The following is an 18,946-nucleotide window of genomic DNA, read 5'->3' as shown; positions in this document are numbered from 1 at the left end:
ATTACTATACGATCGTTCATTTAATGTTAAACAACACTTATTATGATAGCGATCTGGGACAAGAAATATTGTAGAATATCACTTACATTATCTTCGTTTCTGAATCTGATGATGAAAGCGATAAATGAATATGTTGGACTAAAACTATGAGAGAACACTCCGAGAGAACAATGGGAGAATTTCATGGGGAGTTCAACAAAAAGTGAATACTGGGAGTGACCTTTCATTCTGTTAATACCAATGTTATTAAATGCTATTGGTAGAATATTAATTAGGAATAAATGTTTTGGTGGAATGTTAGTGTCATTGGATACACATTGAATTGTTGAATGGAGAAGATGAAAGGCTTTGGTTGAAGGATTTTTAAAATGGGAGGTAATTTTGAAATTTTGCATGGTAAAAGATCCGTGGTAAAAAAGTTTTTCGAAACAGATCGTTGATAGAATTATTTTTTTTATTCTTGGGTTTTCCTGACGTAATTATATGTTGACCAAGTCCTCTCGTTTGCCGTCTCAGGTGAACAGAGGAAAGCGGAAGAAGAAAGTATGCATTACTGGGTGAAAGCTTCTCCCTCCGATTTCTCTGGAACTCTTCCCAGACCTCGCAGGCATTCATCTAGCTCTCTGTACGAATTCTCTACGATTTATCTTTACAATGATTTCATGGACTGCTCCTCTGGATTTTCAGTGGCCACTCTGCTGTTAACATCGGAAATTCGAAGGTCGTCGTGTTTGGTGGCCTCGTTGACAAGAAATTTCTAAGCGATGTCTCTGTTTATGACATCGGTACTTATGCCTTTTACTCTCTCATTTACAGAATTGTACTGTTCTGCTACTTTCTTCATCGCCATGTACTCAAATTTGGTCCGGTAGTTCGTTATATCGTCATTTCCATAGTCTGATCGATTTTTATTTGTGTTATTATCAGCATGGATTGGAGTTGTATTTTGAGTAGTAAACACAATTCTTAATCCGGCTGTTCTGATCCGACGTCTGATATTGTTATTTGATATTTACTGAGTGCGGAGTTAGATCATTATGATACGGATTTCTGTATTGCTTATGCGTCACCACATTTCGTTTACAGAGATTTATTCACTAGAATTTTTGTGATAGCTGTAGAGATCGGTTAGGATGAAGTTCTGGTGTAAACTTTAATGCAAGAAAGAAGATCTATTCGTTAGTGTAGCTTTTAGGGTAACGATGAATTGGTCAAATGAATTTCATACCTGATAAAAATTTGTAAGCAAGTGTGCGATTCTTTCATTCAGGACACAATTTTGCACTGTTTGTCTGAAATTGGTTTGGGAAAATTTTTCTTCAAGGAAGCAAATGGACGGCTTGGGAAAATCTTGAAGTTAAAAAACTAACTTTAATTCACATTGAAGATCTACATTACACTCATATTTGACTATGTTGAGTTATAGGATGAAAGTACCTTGATTGCTCTTAGATCAGATATTTTCATTAGTGAAATGGATAGGCATTAGCTCCGATCATGGTTTTATAAGGATATCATCTCTCAAAAAAGACCTAGATGTTGGCCGGAAATTTATTAGAGTAAATAAATTAGAAAAATGGTTAATGTAATTTGCTGTGGAAGTAAGTTTAGGTTGCTAGATTGAGATTAAGCTATGTAGTTCAGGTCATGAAGTCTTTAGGTTTGTTTACTTCAGAATGTAGGTCCTTTGAATGGGCTAATTGATTGAGGTAGATTCTCATCTCCGCAGCAATCATGCTCCTATTGTATTCATGCTGATCATATTTTACAGAGAGGAAAAACTATAATGGTTTTACTTTTATTCGTTTCATTAAATCCTTACTCTGATATTCATTGCAGAAAAGAAAATATGGTTTCAGCCAGAATGCACGGGAAATGGCTCAGATGAACAAGTTGGTCCCAGTCCACGAGCTTTTCACATTGCTGTTGCAATTGACTGCCACATGTTTGTCTTTGGTGGACGTTTGGGTAGCAAAAGGTATTCACGTCAAGAAGAAAAAAATGTAGGAAATATCCGTGCCCTAGTTTAGGTGTACTGTTTTAGTAATAGAATGAGGACAATCATCTATATTTGACTCTAATTTGAAAATATTTAGCTTCTTTAGTAATGTTCGAATTACTTTTTCAAAGAAGCATAATCTTCTTATCAAAAAGAAAACAACTACAAGAATCAAGATTAAGGTTCCGGTCAAATTTCCCCGACTGGGAGGTATAATTGGACTACATTATTACTACTACAATGGCTTCCCAGGAATTTTTGGGGCATGAGGTTTCCCGTTCTCCAGGTTTTTTATATCCGGTCTTTTACTTCTCCCTTTTTCTATTGAAGCTATTGGACATTTTCTGAGTAGAATCTACTATTGTCAGCTATAACAGTCAATAACAACCCCTAATTCCAGCTAACTAACTACCTTCCCTTAACAACTGCCAGCCCTGGTATTCACTAACAATTCTTCATTCTTTATAGACATATATAACTTGTTATTGGTGATCTTTCTTTCTTATCAATTCTTGCTGCTCAGAATTTTACCCTGTCCTCAAGGCTCAAGGTGACTGAAATGAAGCGATATCTACCTTGGGCTGATCATAGCACTGGATCAGTACTTCTAACTCTAAAGACGCATGTTGAGAGCAGGTTGAACGCCAAAAATGAAAGCAAGTCGTAGCATTAATTTCAAGTTGGAATAAAGCCAGGGTGGAAATATACGGAATAGAGAGTTGACAGTTCAGAAATTCATAACTACGATGGTGTAGGAAGTAACTAATCAGTCTACGATTTTTCTTTTTTAGTCAAATAATTTCTTTTGATTTTTATTTGTACTTAATTACTTTATTTAAAAAATAATAATTTTATTAAAAAACGAATTAGTGATTTTGGATGTATTTGTATTTATCCACTTGCATGGTTCAAAAACCTGCTGCATCATCTAGTTTGTTCCTCTACGATGAGGACTTTTTGCATTTTTTATTGGTAAAAAATTGGAGCTGAACATGGAATACTTTATTATATGTAATAGCTATCTTATAGTCCTCCCGATCTGTACTCAAAATTACTCTTGATTCATCTGGCAATTTTCACATTACTTGTACTGATACTGACATTGTACGTGTAGGATGGGTGATTTCTGGGTTCTAGACACTGGTAAGGTTTCTTATTAAATACATGCGATTGTTATGGATAGAAATTGCTTATGTTTGAAGCATAACTATATTTTCTATCCTTTGGCTCCCTTGTGTCTTCAAGATATCTGGCAATGGTCTGAGCTAACTAGTTTCGGTGATTTGCCTTCACCAAGGGACTTTGCTGCAGCCTCTTCTTTTGGGAACCGGAAAATTGTCATGTGAGTATTAATATTTCCATTCTTCTTTGGTGTTAATCATTTCTTTTTATATCCTAAGTTCAAATATGAATTGAGTGTAGGTATGGGGGCTGGGACGGTAAGAAGTGGTTGTCAGATGTATATGTCCTAGACACAAGTAACTTCTTTGGCTTACACTTCTTAGTTTCTTTCTTCTTCCATTTTTTTTTTTTCAGAGTTTTTTCTCCTTTTGCTATTAGTCGTCTTCTTTTAAGTTATATTGTATGATTATTCTGTAAGTTTTTTTTTTTCATTTTTTTTTTTGGGTAAGCAGTGTCACTTGAATGGACTGAACTTTCAGTTTCTGGATCACTGCCTCCTCCAAGATGTGGCCATACAGCAACTATGCTTGAGAAAAGGTTGCTCGTCTATGGTGGAAGAGGTATGTTCACATGTACTATTTTCTGTCCTATTGGGTTTTCTAAACGATATTTTTCTCTGTTAATTACCAATTGTACATTTAACACATTTATATTTCATCAATATATATGAGTACTGTGGTCTAGTGATGTATAAATTTTTTCTCTATGATTTTAGAAATGATAGATTTGTTGAAAAATGAATTTTGTACATGGATAAGAAGAAATGGAAAAAGATTTGATATGACATTGAATATTGCAAGTAATTTTGAGGCAATGGATCTGTTTTTTGACCCTCGTATTTGGTTGTTAGCTAGCTTGGTTCATCTCTTCCATGTTAGTAACACTTATGTCTTGCAAAATATAGTAGAGACAAAACCTGTGAAGTGAAGGTTTTTTAGAAAAAATAAAATCTGGACCTTTTCAATTGATTTATGTTATGCATATAATATGGATGGTCATCAATGAGACAAAGCTTATGTATAGGGGCTTTGGCTTTATTTGGATAGTCTATGCTTATCTTTGATCTTCTAGTTGCAATTGTTGGATCAATTATGCCAATCTTTTTTATTATGCTGCTCAAATTCAAACAATACTTGGGTAACATTCCATGGTCCTAAATTGTGTCATCTTTTCTGCTATTGTGGTATGTATGGGTGTGGGTTTGGTGGAATGTGTTTACTGTTATTAGGTGGTTTGCCCTTGTTATAGGAGCATGTGTAATTATTTATTGTTTACGGTGGGCATTCCTTTGTTGTCTTATTCCTCTATGAGAGTATGGTTGAACCTACAAAAGTGTGATATTGTGACCAATTGTTGAAAGTTGTTTCTAGGGTGATCTGTGAATTGCTTTAAGAATAGGGGCATTATCCCTTTGGACCCCAGGCATTGCAGAACAGTTCAGCCCACGATCCATCCCCAAGCATTAGGCATCACCACATCAGGTGGCCTAAAGATAATTAAGAGTAATTGTAAACGTTAGAACTTTTCTGTCTTTGGGAATGTATTGACACTTGGTAACATGCCTTTAAATCGTTTAGTTAAGTTTTAACTGTCGTTATTTCTAGGTTGTAAAAGGAGGCTACAAAATATTAATTTGTAAGATTTCGGATTTTGGTTTTTCAAAATTCATGAAGATTTTTTCTTCCATGTTCTCCAGGATGTCTACTAAGAATGACGCTGGTTCATTTTCATTGACTAGCTTCTTACATTGTGAGAGATCGTTATGCTGGGAGACTAATAGTTGGATTGCTTTCTTGTTTCAGACCATGTTATATAATAGTTATTATTCCTCACATGTCTGACGCTGTTTTTATTACCTTAACCTAGGGGTTGAGAGTATGTAAACTGGAAAATCACTATTTTATGCTTTAGTTGTGCTATATTGAAAACCCTTTTTTATTTTGGTATGATACCTTATCTATAGTTGAATAATCTTGTTGCTGATAAATTGATATCGCACTATTTAACTTTGTCATCCTTTTTTTATCATTTTAAATGTGGTTCTGTAAATTTGCATTTTGCTGCTAAACTAATTGACCCTTTTGAATTGATAGGAGGTGGTGGGCCAATACTGGGTGACCTATGGGCTCTGAAGGGATTAATTGAAGAAGGTCAGTAGATATTTTTTTTAGTTTATTTTATTTTTTAATAATAAATATATATGTATGCAACTATGCATAACCTCATAAAAGAGAAGTTTTCTGCTTTTATTGTCTCAAGTTCTATTATTATTTTTTCTATGGCATTTAGATCTGAGAAATGGAGTCATTTTTCAGATCTTGCTGATTTTTCTATGACGTTATTGTTTCAAGGGTAATGATACGTGTTTGAAGGGTAGCGATGAGTGATTCATCGTTAAGATATATGCACTAAGACTTGGTTTTTCTTACTTTCATTATAAAGTTGTAACTTCATTTTCATGGTTGTAAGGTCCAATTTCAAGTTGTGGATCCTTGGCTTCATTTTAAGGATATTACATCCTACTTCTTTGTAACCTGTATGTTCAATACCTTTATTTTTTGTTTTCTTGTCCCAAATATAGATGGGTATATGTTATGTCATTGTTTCTCAGCTTCAATGTGTCCATAGACTATAGTATATTTAATAGAAACTATTATAGGACATTTTAGATATATGGAAGGATGAAACACTGTTGGAGCAGTATTATTGTCTGCTTGATTTGGTTGTTTCTAAATTATTTTGCGTGAGGTCAAGAAGTTCAGGCTCTAAGGTTCCATATGGAATTTCTTTTTGAGGCCCTGTATATTTGCATTTTTTTAACCAGCTCATGAAATGTTTCTCGATTTTGTAACAGAGAATGAAAGCCCTGGATGGACTCAGTTGAAGCTTCCAGGTCATGGTCCTTCTCCCCGCTGTGGCCATACCATTACATCGGGTGGACATTATGTAATTACATTTTCCAGAATTGTTGCCCTTTTCACTTTACTTGTTTGTACTTCACTTTGAAAAGGCTGTTGTGTAATTGTCGTGATATTTCAAGCTTCTCGTCCCGTTAGTGATTTCTATTATCGGCTTCATCACAAATGAAAACTGTTAACAAGCGGTCAAGTTGTAAACTTCTATTGGTAGCTAGTATATCATCTTTTATCCAAAATGGGACGAAGAAAGAAGTTTGGTTGAATTAGTGTACGTTGAAGTTTTTCTTTTAATGAACAAAATTGTTTCAAGGACAATTTACTCGACACAAAGGAGCAAGGTGAAAATAAGTTGTCTTCCCCCACCGTTCCAGAGATTTAAAAATAGAAAAAGATACCAAGATTGATCTCCCATTAGTTTCAAACAAGCTTCCAGACCGAGATGTAGTGAGTCGATCCATGAATCTACCCTCCTACTCCTGAATATTTTACTGAATAGATGTTAATATAGGAAATCCTCAATGTTACTATGGCTTCACAACTGGAGAATAAAAATGCCAAAAATCCTTAACCAAATTCTCTTGGAGAAATGACATTAGGGGAAGTGATGATGTTGAAATTCTATTTTCACTATTAACTGTTTCTCAGTTATCTTCCACTCTTCCAGTAGTGCATTACATCAATTTACAGGGCTGAGGGCTATCATTATTTCCCTTAAGTTTAAAACCTTTCGCTCTCTCATTGCTATTCTACTTGGATATAACCCCGTCCTTGTCTTAGCAGCTACTGTTATTTGGAGGACATGGGACTGGTGGTTGGCTGAGTCGCTATGACGTTTACCACAATGATTGCATTGTGTTGGACAGGGGTGAGTACATCAATACCTCCTTATGCTGCTAAAAGATAATCTCTTCGATGATTTTTTTTGTTCCCACATAAAGATGGAGAGGTGAGGAAGGAGGTGAATTAAATACTCGGTGATTTTTTAGTTTAGAACTTCATATGCCAACTCGTAAGTATAACAAATGAAATCTGAAGGAGAACAGGTTGTGCACTCCATTAAAACCTGAAACCTGTCAAACTTTCCTGATATGATTGATACATCTTTGCTTCATCTATTGAATGGTTTACTGTTCTGTCTTGAGTAGCCTTTTTCTCTTTGAAATGCAGTGACTGCTCAGTGGAAACGGTTGCCTACTGGAAATGAAGCTCCTTCAGCGCGGGCATACCATTCAATGAACTGTATTGGATCACGTTATTTTTTATTTGGTGGTTTTGATGGGAAATCGACCTTTGGCGATTTGTGGTGGTTAGTTACTGAAGGTAGTTAAGTTATTTTCAGAAATCAGTTCATTGAATCCTCTGCAATGTTTAGTGAAATGTTTGAAGTGTTTTATCACTTTTATGCTCCTTAGATGGTCTCTTAATTTGTATTTTTCCTCTGCTAACCGAGAGAAAATATGGATCGAAGTGTCCCTTCAAACTGGGGAGGTACTAGTGAAATAGCTCATGATTGATTATTGTGTAATTTTCTTGTTGTCGATGTATTAGTTTAAAAGTCCTCATAAAGTATATTTTGCCTTACAGAGGACCCAATTGTAAAGAGGTTGTTTTCAACATCATCCAACGATCTTCTTCAAAATAACGACTTATCATCGTTGAACAAAGATTCCAATTCCGCACATGAGGTTGGAACAAAGCCTCCCACTTAATGAACGCATAGCCTATGTGCAGTCTTAGTTCTAGTAGGTTCATTTGCAAAATATGTTTAGTGAGAACACGGCACTTTTATTATTAAAGAGAAAATGACATAAGATAACAAGAGGATAAACTTCCTCTTTACTAAGAGAGAATTATTAAAACGACACCATTGGAAATGGATAGTAATCAGAAGTCAAAAATCTTGTTTTTCTCTGATAATCATAATCATAATCCTGTCCAAACATTCTCAATATGTTCATATTCTTATACAAAATCATCTGTAGAATATTTTGTCGAAAAAAACCACAAAATGTTTGAAGTTGCAAACTTCGATAAATGCTTCCTCTTTTTGGATGCTCCTCCCAAAAGTTTTCCTGCATTCTGATTGGTGAAGATCTAATTGCAAAATAACAGTTAGGAAAACTAAGTGATGATGGTTTGGTCACTATTACATATTAATTTGCATTATTTTGTGCAGGCTTTGCATAGCAACGCATGAAGTAAAATATTTTACAGCGAAACATTTAAAGTTCAAGGCATATGTAATTGGTTCTGCTTATTGTTTGTAGGCTTGATAATGAATTACTCTATTGCTGTTAACAACATGGATTCACCCTTATCTCCTAGCTATTTGATGTACCTCCTCCGTTTTCAATTAGAACTTTCTCTCTTATAAAAAAATAAAAATATATATATGTATATATGTATATAAAACAAGTAGATGAATAAATGAATGAATCAGTAGTCCTGAAGAATCTCAAATCATTCAGGTTACTGTTTTCTTCCTATTTGGTCTCACATTAACACTATTATTCATGTTTATCTTTACCTACACCCAGAATTGTTTCTTGTTGATATTTTTGTAATATATTTCATATTATTCTAAACAGGATTCTCGTGGGAGGCACAATGCAGTAGTAGAGTTAGGAAAAAGTTTGGGGATTACCATCTCATTCTCAAATCCAGGTCTTCCAGTAGTAGGCGAGATGGATGACAAAGAGTTCCTTAATCTAGCATACAGTTTAAGTGAAGTTAAACCTTCTAGCTCTGGACAGGTCACGCATATTGAGGTGAGTTGGGCATATTTTGATGCAAGGGCATCTAAGTAGTATATCTGACAGTTTTTTTTTCTTTTTCCTTTTTTTGTGGAAGGCCATCCAGGCACTTCGGAACCATTGGAGGAATTCTAATCCTAGGTTAATTCCACTGAAAGAGCTTGGGCCATTACTTCGTGATTACCAGCGCTTGATCACTCATAATTATTTGTAAGAATAAAGACTTACCATGTATCAGATCTATTAAATCATAAATGAGTTTTATCTCTTTCTATTTGTTCTTAAACCTCATTATATGTGCACTGACATTGATTAATTTGACTTCTAGTGGCATCCACCTTATATGACTGTTGATGTGTAGAACAAGACGTAGGGCCTTTGTTTAGAAAGTCTCAACATTAAAATATACATATACCATGTCGATCTACCTTAACTGTATTTGGTTTTTTCAAATAACCATGTCTTTGTCCTGTAAAGTAATTATCAACATTAACGCTATATGGTTCTTCCAAGTTAGCACAAAATCTGGTTTAGGTTACTTGGTAGGTCAACTGATTGAAGCATGCTGTCAAGTTGAATACATAATATTTGGTTATTGTTTATTTCATCCTTGGTGTGAAAAGCACGAACTCCACTCCTAGTTTTATTTTCATGTTAATAATCGCCTGTTGATCATTGTTTGCTTCATGTATACAATGACAGTGCAAATGATGGGCCTCAGTCAGAATTCATTAGTACCAGTCTTCCCGGAAAAGATGCGTATCAATTTTACCATATTAATGACATCCGTCAGGTATGAACAAGTATTGTATGATGTGGTTCACAAGTGAATGTTTTTGTTCGCTGTCAACTTTATCTTATTTTCTTGTTGTGGCTTTATCCCAAGAAGCACGGACACTGTAGTTTGGCTAGTGTGTCCGTGTCCGACACGTGTTAGAAATTTGGATACTCCAACACGAATTGGATACGTATCGGATACTTATTAGTGCAAAAAATGTGTTAGATATACATAGAATACTTGTTGAGTAGACTAAGAAATTACATATATGACAATAATAATAAATTGAGTGTAAAATAAATTAACCTAATTTTTTAAGCATATAAATGTGTCAACCCATTCACTTTGAATTTTTTTATGGCATCAAAATTATATGTATTTTTTAAAATATATATTTTAATAAACGTGTACTTGTCGTATCATATCCTAGATTTTTAAAAAAATGACGTGTCATCGTGTTCATGTCTTGTGTCTGTATCTCAACTCCGTAGGTGTAATCCTTTCTGGTATATTTCAACCTTAGATATCACTTTCACTGTTGGGGAAACTTTACATATGGTACAAAGTCACATGGAAATCAAACCAGCCTTCCCCCCAACCCTCAGTACACACTATTTGATCTTTTTCCCCCTTAAATTTTTATATCTACGAGCGTCCGAGCCAGCTTATGGACACCTCGACTAATCTCATGAGACAACCTGTCCGACCCTATAATATTTGGGTGTCAAGGAAACTAGTAGGAGACAAATGATTGAACTCATTTTCTCTTAGTCCTTTATATACTACTGTTTGATTTTCATGATAGGTGTAGGGAATGGTTCTTAAAATTCTCCGGTGTGATGGAATTTGTGATGGAATTTTGCCTCGAGCTTGCTTTATGTCTAGATTCTCTTCTCAGTTAGTATAAAAGATATGAGCTATGAAGTTGAATTAACAGGTGCTGTTCAGAGACCAAATGACTGAAAAATGTTTAAACGACTTGGAAGTTAAAGACTTCTAATTCTACGAAAATATTGGTTTCTAAGCATATACGCCTCACACAATTCTAATCTTCGTATGTGTTTATTCTGATTCTATCCAGGTTTCTCTTATGAAACATCATTCTTTTCTCACTGAATTTTTAGCCATCATATATTTTTTTATTCCTTTTTTTTTTTTTTTTAAATTCACAGTTACGTATGGACGATATCCCTAAGCTTTTGGCAGAGTACAAGCAGCTACGTCTACCTGATTGATGCTTTCTCCGTCGTATTTTGTAAGTCATCCCTTCGTTCATGCATATTCTCATGATCTGAGAGCCTTTTGCAGCCAGAATATGGCCCATGTCGTGCATATCATTTTATTCAGTCCATGATTTTAAGTACAATTTCTATTAAAAATGCTTAAAAGATTGTTTAAAAGAGGAAGGGGAAAAAATGATAGTTTCTTTTTTCTTCAATTTCTTGCATATTTTATTTGTTATATAGCTTATGGGCCATCTGTTTAATTTGCTTGGGGCGGAGCAAAACTTTATCCATACACATTCACCCATCCCGGGGTTTGTTCTTTAAACTATAAGGGTTGATAAACGTCACAATTTCTTCCTGATAATACACTTGAATTCTTAACCAAATTTTAAAAACAAAAATAAGTTGTTAAGACTCCGTTTGTTAACCATTTTGTTTTTTGTGCTTGTTTTTTAAAATTAAGTTTATGCACACTATTTTCATCTCCAAATTTGTTCATTTGTTATCTACTTTCACCAACGGTTTAAAAAACAAGGCCAAATTTTGAGAACTAAAAAAATAGCTTTCAAAAAATTGTTTTTGTTTTTGGAATTTAGCTAAGAATTTAACCATTGTATTTAAGAAAGATATAAATCATTATAAGAAATGTGGATGAAATAGGCTTAACTTTAAAAAATAAAAGCAAAAAATCAAATGATTACCAAACGGGAGCTAAACAATGTGTTTTTTTAGTTTTCAAAACTTGGCATGTATTTTGAATACATTGTTAGAAGGTAGATAACAAAACAAAAAAAAAAAAAAAAAAAACTCATACGAAAGTAGTGTTTATAGGATTAATTTTCAAAAATTCAAATGATTATCAAATAGGACCTTAATTTTTTTGTTTTGGATTTGTGAAAATTATACTTATGAACATTATGCTCGTCACTATATTGTTGTTTTATTATTTATTTTATTTTATTTTGTTATCTACTTTCTATATATCTTTTTCAAAATCCAAAGACCTAAAACCAAGTAAAATTTGAAGGGAAAATGTACAAAAAAAAAAATAATAATAATAATATTGTTGATTCTAATTATGATATTGATCAGAGACTCTCTACTAGTCTTGCATAGGGAATATGGCCTGAATGTTATCTTTAAACACTTCAGAAATATAAAGTTAAAAAGAAAAGTAACGTGCTACTGATACGACTATAGTTATTCATATCTTTTCGTTTGATGCACTCATCGATCAGTTTGTTGATTCTATATTCTTATTCAACTCCTCGAGCTTTTTCATCCTCCATTTCTCACTCTGGCCCAGCAGCTGATAAGATTATGGCCATGTACAAATTAATAAAATACTTTTGGTTGCCAAGAAAATGCATGAATATTTACAGATGATGAAAGTTATATACCTCCATTAGTGTAGCGAGCAGCTGAGCTTTCTCGTTGCTTTTTTCGTTGAATATATCCTGGACTTCCTTACACTCTTTTTCCTATTACCATTTGTTTAGGGGGGAAATTGACTTTTAACTTATATCTTCCATTTCTTACTGAAACTTTCTTTATAAAATTAGCTTTGAAACAATTATACAAATTATTGAAATCTTAAAAATATGAGTCGAAAGAATTCTGGTCATTGAGGAAGCACCTTCTTTTGGCAAATCTGTCCCAGAGATTTCAGTTCTCTCTTGACCGTGTCGATTCTTTTTCGCACATTACCAACTTCCTTTTCCATTGGATCTCCCATTACCTCCAGCTCCTTCATTATCCACAACATTGTTATAGTAACATGTTTCTGTGTTTATTAAGAAAATGCATATTGCTTTCTATTTAATTACATTGGAGGTTTTATTTGATAGCCGAGAATTTGAAATTCAATTGTACGATACTTTTTTCTTTTTGGAAAAAAAAAATAGGGTTAGAAATATCATTTTGTTCCCCATAGTTTTGATCGTGCTCAATTTAGCCTATATATGTTTAAATCTCTGAATTTTAGTATATCTAGTTTTAAAAATTTTTAAGTTTATTTTAGCCCACTTAACTTTTTCGAAGAAATTTTAGTTTCATGGTAGTCTTCTATAAATTTTGGAAAGAGTTTCAAAATGAATATTATTATTATTGTTTTATAAAATTTTACAAAAATTAACTCAAAATTCAAACTAACTATAAGGATTAATTTTATGATTTGTTTCTCCGTAATTTCTTTGATCCTACTATTAAGAACTTAGTTCTATCAGTTTCCACTTGATATAAATTGAACTCCAAATGAAGATTATTGAAGTTTATAAAGAATTGAGAAAAGGGAAACAAAATTTGGGGTGGTAATTGCAGAATGGAGGCTTGGCATAAATTCAGTGTACTATATACTTTCATCCCTCTGCATCAAGAATTAATTATATTACAGTTTTATTCCAGGAACAAATTTTTGTTCAGCCTAGAAATTTGAGTATTTTAATTAATTTATTTTTTTTTATAAAGCATAAATCTCGTCGTATATTCATACATGCGACTAATTCTTTTGTTTCTTGAGAAATAAATAAAGTGTAATCAATACAAGAATTTACATTATAATTCTGTAACCAAAGGCGGTAAAAACTTGGACCCTTTTTACGTATGTTACATGAAAGAGTAATTGTTAAACTTACTTCCCAAATTTGTGCCAAGCGTTTGGCTTCTTCCTCTGCACGGGTTAATTGAAATTCGACCTTTTCTTTTACTTCCATCTTCTTCTTCTCAATCTCCTCTTCCCTAGCTTGCAATGTAGATATGGTCAGTTTAGACATCATCTCGTCTTCGTTCCGATCATTTCCTCCGCTTCCGTTCTTACTCGTCATAATTTTCTCGCTTTTCTCTTTTAATCTTCGTCTCCTAATCAATGGCCTTTCTTTTCTTTTCTGCAGCTCCTCGGAAAGCAAGCCTATTTCTTCTTTATACGAATGTACATGTTTGCTTTAGTGATATTGATCGGTCTGGTTGTGTGCTTTTAGATGGCCAGAGCTTTTCGCCTTTTGCTTTTGCTTTAAAACTTTCTTTCAAATTCCCTCTCTTTGTAACTACAGGTTTGTTTCCTTGGAAAATGTCTGAAAGGGAATACACTTGTGCAATGCACTGAGCATGTCTGAATATTTGTTTTCTTTTTTATTAAGTTTTAGAGGATGTTAGTGAAAACTGTCGTACAGTTAATGAATGGGCAGTTATATCCCCAGAAAAAATAGTACATAAAAAATAGGAATTTTTTCACAAAACTGTCAAACCATTTAAAGAAATGGTAAAATAAAAGATAGACTTATATCGGCGTCTATCACATAGCATGGATGGTAGACTTCTATAAATTTTATCACTGATAGGCATTGATACACTTCTATCAGCTTCTATAAAAAATAATAATAAATTTTGTTATTTTGTGTAAATAGTTTTACTTAATTTTTATTTTTGAAAATCTCCCTAAAAGAATGAGGAGAAATTAAGTCAATTTGAATCTTTAACACGCAGTTTGCTCAATAAATTAATTACTTTTTTTAGTTCAAACAAAAGTTAGAGATTTGAAACTACTAGGAGGGAGGTTATTTAATATTGAAGTTGGACAGAGATCAAGAATTAAAACTTAATTTTTTTCACTTTCAAAAGAAAAAAAAACAAAAATCTTGGATAATTGTAAGGGGTAGTACTTTTAAGGTTAATAATTAAGCGCATAGCAATATTTTTAAAAAATTGCAAATATAGCAAAATCTATCCGTGATGAACTATGTTGCTAATGGACTCCTACCGGTGGTATAGTCTATCATTGATAGGCTTCAAGAGTCAAATCTAGATTTTGCTATATTGACATATTCTTTTGTATTGTACTATATTTATTAATATTTTAGACCTGATTGTCATGTTTACAATTACTTAAAAAATCTAGAGTATGGTGAAGAGAGGCCTTCAGAATTTCCTTTTTAAGTTTAATTTGTCGCTGTTTCTCTGCTGCAAGTGGTTAGGTTGTCAAATTTGAAGGGAAAGCTTTCCCCACTTGGTCAATAAATTAAACACGAATCCATCTGATTGGTGATTGAGCCAAAAACATTGCTTCACGCAAGAAAAAGACATCACCTTCTTGCTATATGTTCTCGCGCAAAGTTAAATCTAGGTCATGTTTGGAATAACTTTTCGAATATCTAAAAATACATCGTTTTTATTTAAAGTATTTTTTAAGCACTTAAAAATTTATTATAGACAAGCTTTTAACTTATGTCATATTTACACTGAAGAAAAAAGAATAAATGATTGGTAATCTAAAAAATAGGCCTCAATGAATTACGTTTATTGTTGTTTATCCTATTTTTCGTACTCGTACATAACATGTGGGGTTCATTGTCTAATCTATAATAAAAAAACACAAATTGATTGACGAATAAAAAGCGATCAATTTGTTTGCATTTTGAAATTACATTATTGTTATTATCATCATTAGTGTACTACTACAATATGAATCTGTCAAATTTGTCGTTATTATAAATGGTAATAGTAAATGTGGTAAATTTATAATTATAAGTAAACGTGATTAAAAATAATTTAATCATATTTGCGATTTTAGTCCATTACACTTGATCGAAATTCTATTATAATCATCAATTTTTATTATGAATTGATAAATGTGACGTTAATACACACATCAAGTCTCTATTTTGTTGACAGTATTATACTTTTGGTTGATTGTGTGGCTAAAAAAACTAACCAAACAAAAGCTATTAATTTACTTTAAAAACAAAAACAAATTAACTTCAAAACAAACATATATATTCTCCATCTTCTTTTCAGCCACCTTTGCAATTTTCTGATTTTTTTTTTTTTTTTCCAAAGTTTCAATCGTATATGATGAGTGACTTTGACCATGACAACAAAATATGGGGTAGAATCTCCTGTGCTCTTCTTGGCCAACATTCCTCTTTGTCTTCATTTTTATTTGATTTCTTTTTGAGTAGGAGAAAAATACATGAAAGGAATATATAATTTAATCTAAAAGATAAAAAAAAAAATTAAAAATAGAAAAATAAAGAATTATTTACACAAAATAATAAAATTTTAATTTTATTTGATAGAGGTTGATAGAAGTCTATTACTGATATACGTCGATAGAAGTCAATCAGTGTTTGTCACTATTTTTTAGATTTTATCGATAGATAGTCTTGACATTTTTTTCTATAATTGGAATTTAAAAAAAATCATGCATATCACGAGGAGGCCATAGCCATATGAATTGTTCACATCAACAATAACTTTCTTTCTTTTCTTCTTCTTCTATTTTACTATTATTTAAAATTTTGGAAGAAAAAATCGATCATAAAAAGAGTGAGAGAAATAAATAACCCAGAAATCACAAGGAAATGGGAAAGCTAATAATGTGAAAATTAAAAATAAATAAATACATGAATAAATTCCTTTGGCATTAAAGCGACAAGGAAAGTTGAAAAAGTGGGCCTAAAAGGCTAACATCTGGGCTCATATGGGCCTATCATTTCTGGTCCAGCCCACTACCTCGACTCTCGAGCATTATGGAAGCTGCTTCTCTCCTTGGCTGAGGTTGCTCCCCTTCACCTGTTTTTAGTGTTCAAAAAAATCCATCAATCCGTGACTTGTATTCGGTTGGGTTCAAATAAATAAAAATTTTATAGATTGGGTTGGTTTATGAGTTCACTGATATAAAATTTATATATATTGATTTTAATTTTATTTCATTTCAATATTTTTTTAATAATTTATTAATTAAAAACTTTTGAAAATAGTTTATTTGCACTTTAGATAAACAAATGAAATTTAGTTGTTAATCTTAATTCAATATATGAAGATAACTAAATTAGATTTTTACATATTTACGTTTTGCTTCTTTTTATAACAAAATTTTAAATAAATGACCTAATTAATCCGAATCAACCCAACCCAAATATTTCATGGTTGGGTTGGGTTGAGTTTGTTTTTTAATAAAGGTTATTTAGGTTGAAGAAATTTACAACTCGAACAATTGATTAAGTCTATAAAGTCTTTCAATCCTATCTAACTCAATGCATGAACACCACTACCTCTTTTTAACCAAAAGCACGAAAAAAGAATAAACCAAAGTATTGACATATGCCAATTCGTGCTAAATTTATTGACCTTTCTCACTCTATCTCTCTCTATATATATAACCGAAGTTTTCAATTTAGTATTTATGGTTTTAAAAGTGGGTTAAATAATAATAATAATAATAACTTTGAATTTACCATTGATTTGAAAAATACTCTTGTATCTTCAAAAAATTTAATCTTAATCCTAAATTTCATAGATGTTACATAACTATGTTTATAGATTTTTTTTATAAAAATTGTGACATGAAATGATGTGGTGGTAATGTAGAACGAAAGTTTGAATCACCATATTGTTTGAACTTATTGCCACATCGTTCAAAGTCTCAATTTGTCTATAATATTCTAAAGGAATTCTATTATAAGGATGATTTTGAAACATATATTCATTTAAGGGTAATATTGTAACTTTTAAAGCAAATAACAAATTTCAAATCTTTTTAACTAAAATAAGAAAACTAACCTTAAAAGTTTCATCTGGGTGGTTTTCATAATTTAACAGAACTTCGAAAACCATTCATATTGTTAATTATGTTGGTTGAATTAATTTGTGGATGGGAATTAAAAAAATATATATATATCAAAGAAAGTTTTTAGGCATAAAATGAAATTTAGAGACCATAGCTCTAATTTAACCAAATTAGAGCGATGGTCAATTCATAAAATCCAATTGATACTTTTTAGAATCACGAGAATGAATTGAAATTAATGTTATAACTAAAAAATATATCGAAGCTTTTAGAACTATAAAGATTAAAAAGAAGAAAAAAAAAACAAATAACTCAAATAATTGTGAGATGGAAGATTGAGTGATCAATTTTTTAGATGATAATTGATATGTTATCTACTAAGCTATATTTGGATTAACTATGAATATCAACTTGAAATTATATAAAAACTACCAATACCTAATTTGTGAGCTATGATTTTCCCTCTCTCTGATTAGCGTAACTTAATACTAAGAATTAAGGTCACGTTTACCAATATATAATGAAAATTGATACACTTATACTGAAATTTCATTGATAGATCAATCGTGACGGGTCAGAATCACAAATGCAATTTGATTGTTTTTTATCACGTTAACTAAGGAAATAGATTTGTCACGTTTACTATTACAGTTTGATTTTGAACAATAATGATAACAATAATGGTAAATGTGACACATTCACGAATTGGTCACATTTCACTCGTCAATCTATTTGTATTTTTTTATTATATATTATGTAATGGGTCTCATATGTCTATATCTATAAAAATATAAAATACACAATAAACGTCAACAAACAGAATTGATTGAGACCCACTTTTTAAATCGTCATTTATCAATGATTTTTTTTTTCGTGGGGTAAACATGGCAAGTAAGAAACTAAATGAAAAGTTTCGTTACTTCTTTAAAAAATTAGAGATATAAATTTGAATTTAAGACAAATTAGGTACTAATTGTCTCGTTTCTTCCTTATTTGCTCTCGCACGTGCCAGACCGCAAGTAAAAGTGAGGTGGTCTCCAATCTAATTTATAAATATATATTTTTTTGCGCTTAAATGGTTTATTATATCACATCTTATATTTTCAATTAAAAATCGAAATCTTACACGGTATTTATCTCAACTTTCATGGCTAAATTTCTGCTGATTATTTTTCAACTTTCAAACTAAAATATTACTTTTCAATTATATATATATATATACTATGTGAATTGGAAAAATTCATAACAAACTGCAAACACAAACTTTATAATGTTTAATTGAACTATATGTATTTATTTTTAATAAATACAAAATTATGTTTTGAGAACTAAAATAATGTTTGTAATTTATAAAATAAAATTATAATTATTTTAGTTCAATAACAATGGAAACCAAAATTTAGACCTGTAAAATGATAACGACAGTCAGTTGATAACTAATTGATAGTTTTTTATTTTAAATTTTAAAGTTGCATAAACTACCCAAAAGGTAAAGTGATAGTGACAATTATATCATCAAATTTTTTAA

The 18,946-nt window shown here is 31.8% G+C and overlaps 2 protein-coding genes across 4 annotated transcripts; one reads left to right on the top strand and one right to left on the bottom strand.

Moving 5' to 3' along the window:
- Nucleotides 1-449: 449 nt before the first annotated feature.
- On the top strand, nucleotides 450-14,143 carry LOC120081506 (Galactose oxidase/kelch repeat superfamily protein). Of its 3 annotated transcripts, none has more exons than XM_039036455.2 (17): nucleotides 450-607; nucleotides 688-785; nucleotides 1,840-1,978; nucleotides 3,114-3,142; nucleotides 3,245-3,341; nucleotides 3,422-3,477; nucleotides 3,634-3,741; nucleotides 5,275-5,331; nucleotides 6,036-6,127; nucleotides 6,880-6,964; nucleotides 7,267-7,419; nucleotides 7,684-7,784; nucleotides 8,688-8,867; nucleotides 8,959-9,062; nucleotides 9,555-9,645; nucleotides 10,803-10,885; nucleotides 13,745-14,143. In XM_039036455.2, exons 1-16 carry the CDS (start codon nucleotides 546-548, stop codon nucleotides 10,863-10,865), a joined length of 1,515 nt encoding a protein of 504 aa, XP_038892383.1. In that variant the 5' UTR covers nucleotides 450-545; the 3' UTR covers nucleotides 10,866-10,885; nucleotides 13,745-14,143. The 3 variants fall into 3 exon arrangements, with proteins under 3 accessions (XP_038892383.1, XP_038892382.1, XP_038892384.1); XM_039036454.2 differs by having other exon boundaries at nucleotides 8,950-9,062; XM_039036456.2 differs by having other exon boundaries at nucleotides 546-607; nucleotides 1,840-2,757; nucleotides 8,950-9,062.
- LOC120081508 (uncharacterized) lies at nucleotides 11,906-13,745 on the bottom strand. Its single transcript, XM_039036457.2, has 4 exons — nucleotides 13,490-13,745; nucleotides 12,493-12,603; nucleotides 12,257-12,337; nucleotides 11,906-12,165 (listed from the first exon to the last, which is right to left on the bottom strand). The coding sequence occupies exons 1-4, from the start codon at nucleotides 13,676-13,678 to the stop codon at nucleotides 12,091-12,093; spliced, it is 456 nt and encodes a 151-aa protein (XP_038892385.1). The 5' UTR covers nucleotides 13,679-13,745; the 3' UTR covers nucleotides 11,906-12,090.
- Nucleotides 14,144-18,946: the final 4,803 nt, after the last annotated feature.

Source organism: Benincasa hispida, chromosome 7 (genome assembly GCF_027475165.1).
Source record: "Benincasa hispida cultivar pf3 chromosome 7, pf3_genome.v1.1, whole genome shotgun sequence".
Taxonomy (NCBI): Eukaryota; Viridiplantae; Streptophyta; class Magnoliopsida; order Cucurbitales; family Cucurbitaceae; genus Benincasa; species Benincasa hispida.
Note: the sequence above shows the minus strand (reverse complement) of the source record. Positions and strands in the feature narration are given on the sequence as shown.

What these genes read in the sequence shown, in the direction of transcription:
- LOC120081506 (XM_039036454.2), top strand. Translation starts at nt 546, where the DNA reads ATGCATTACTGGGTGAAAGCTTCTCCCTCCGATTTCTCTGGAACTCTT. An exon ending in TTACATCGGGTGGACATTAT is followed by an intron (nt 6,128 to 6,879) that starts GTAATTACATTT and finishes TTGTCTTAGCAG; the next exon opens with CTACTGTTATTTGGAGGACA. An exon ending in GACAGGTCACGCATATTGAG is followed by an intron (nt 8,868 to 8,949) that starts GTGAGTTGGGCA and finishes TTTTTGTGGAAG; the next exon opens with GCCATCCAGGCACTTCGGAA.
- LOC120081508 (XM_039036457.2), bottom strand. Translation starts at nt 13,678, where the DNA reads ATGACGAGTAAGAACGGAAGCGGAGGAAATGATCGGAACGAAGACGAG. An exon ending in GCTTGGCACAAATTTGGGAA is followed by an intron (nt 12,604 to 13,489) that starts GTAAGTTTAACA and finishes TGGATAATGAAG; the next exon opens with GAGCTGGAGGTAATGGGAGA. An exon ending in GACAGATTTGCCAAAAGAAG is followed by an intron (nt 12,338 to 12,492) that starts GTGCTTCCTCAA and finishes AAATGGTAATAG; the next exon opens with GAAAAAGAGTGTAAGGAAGT.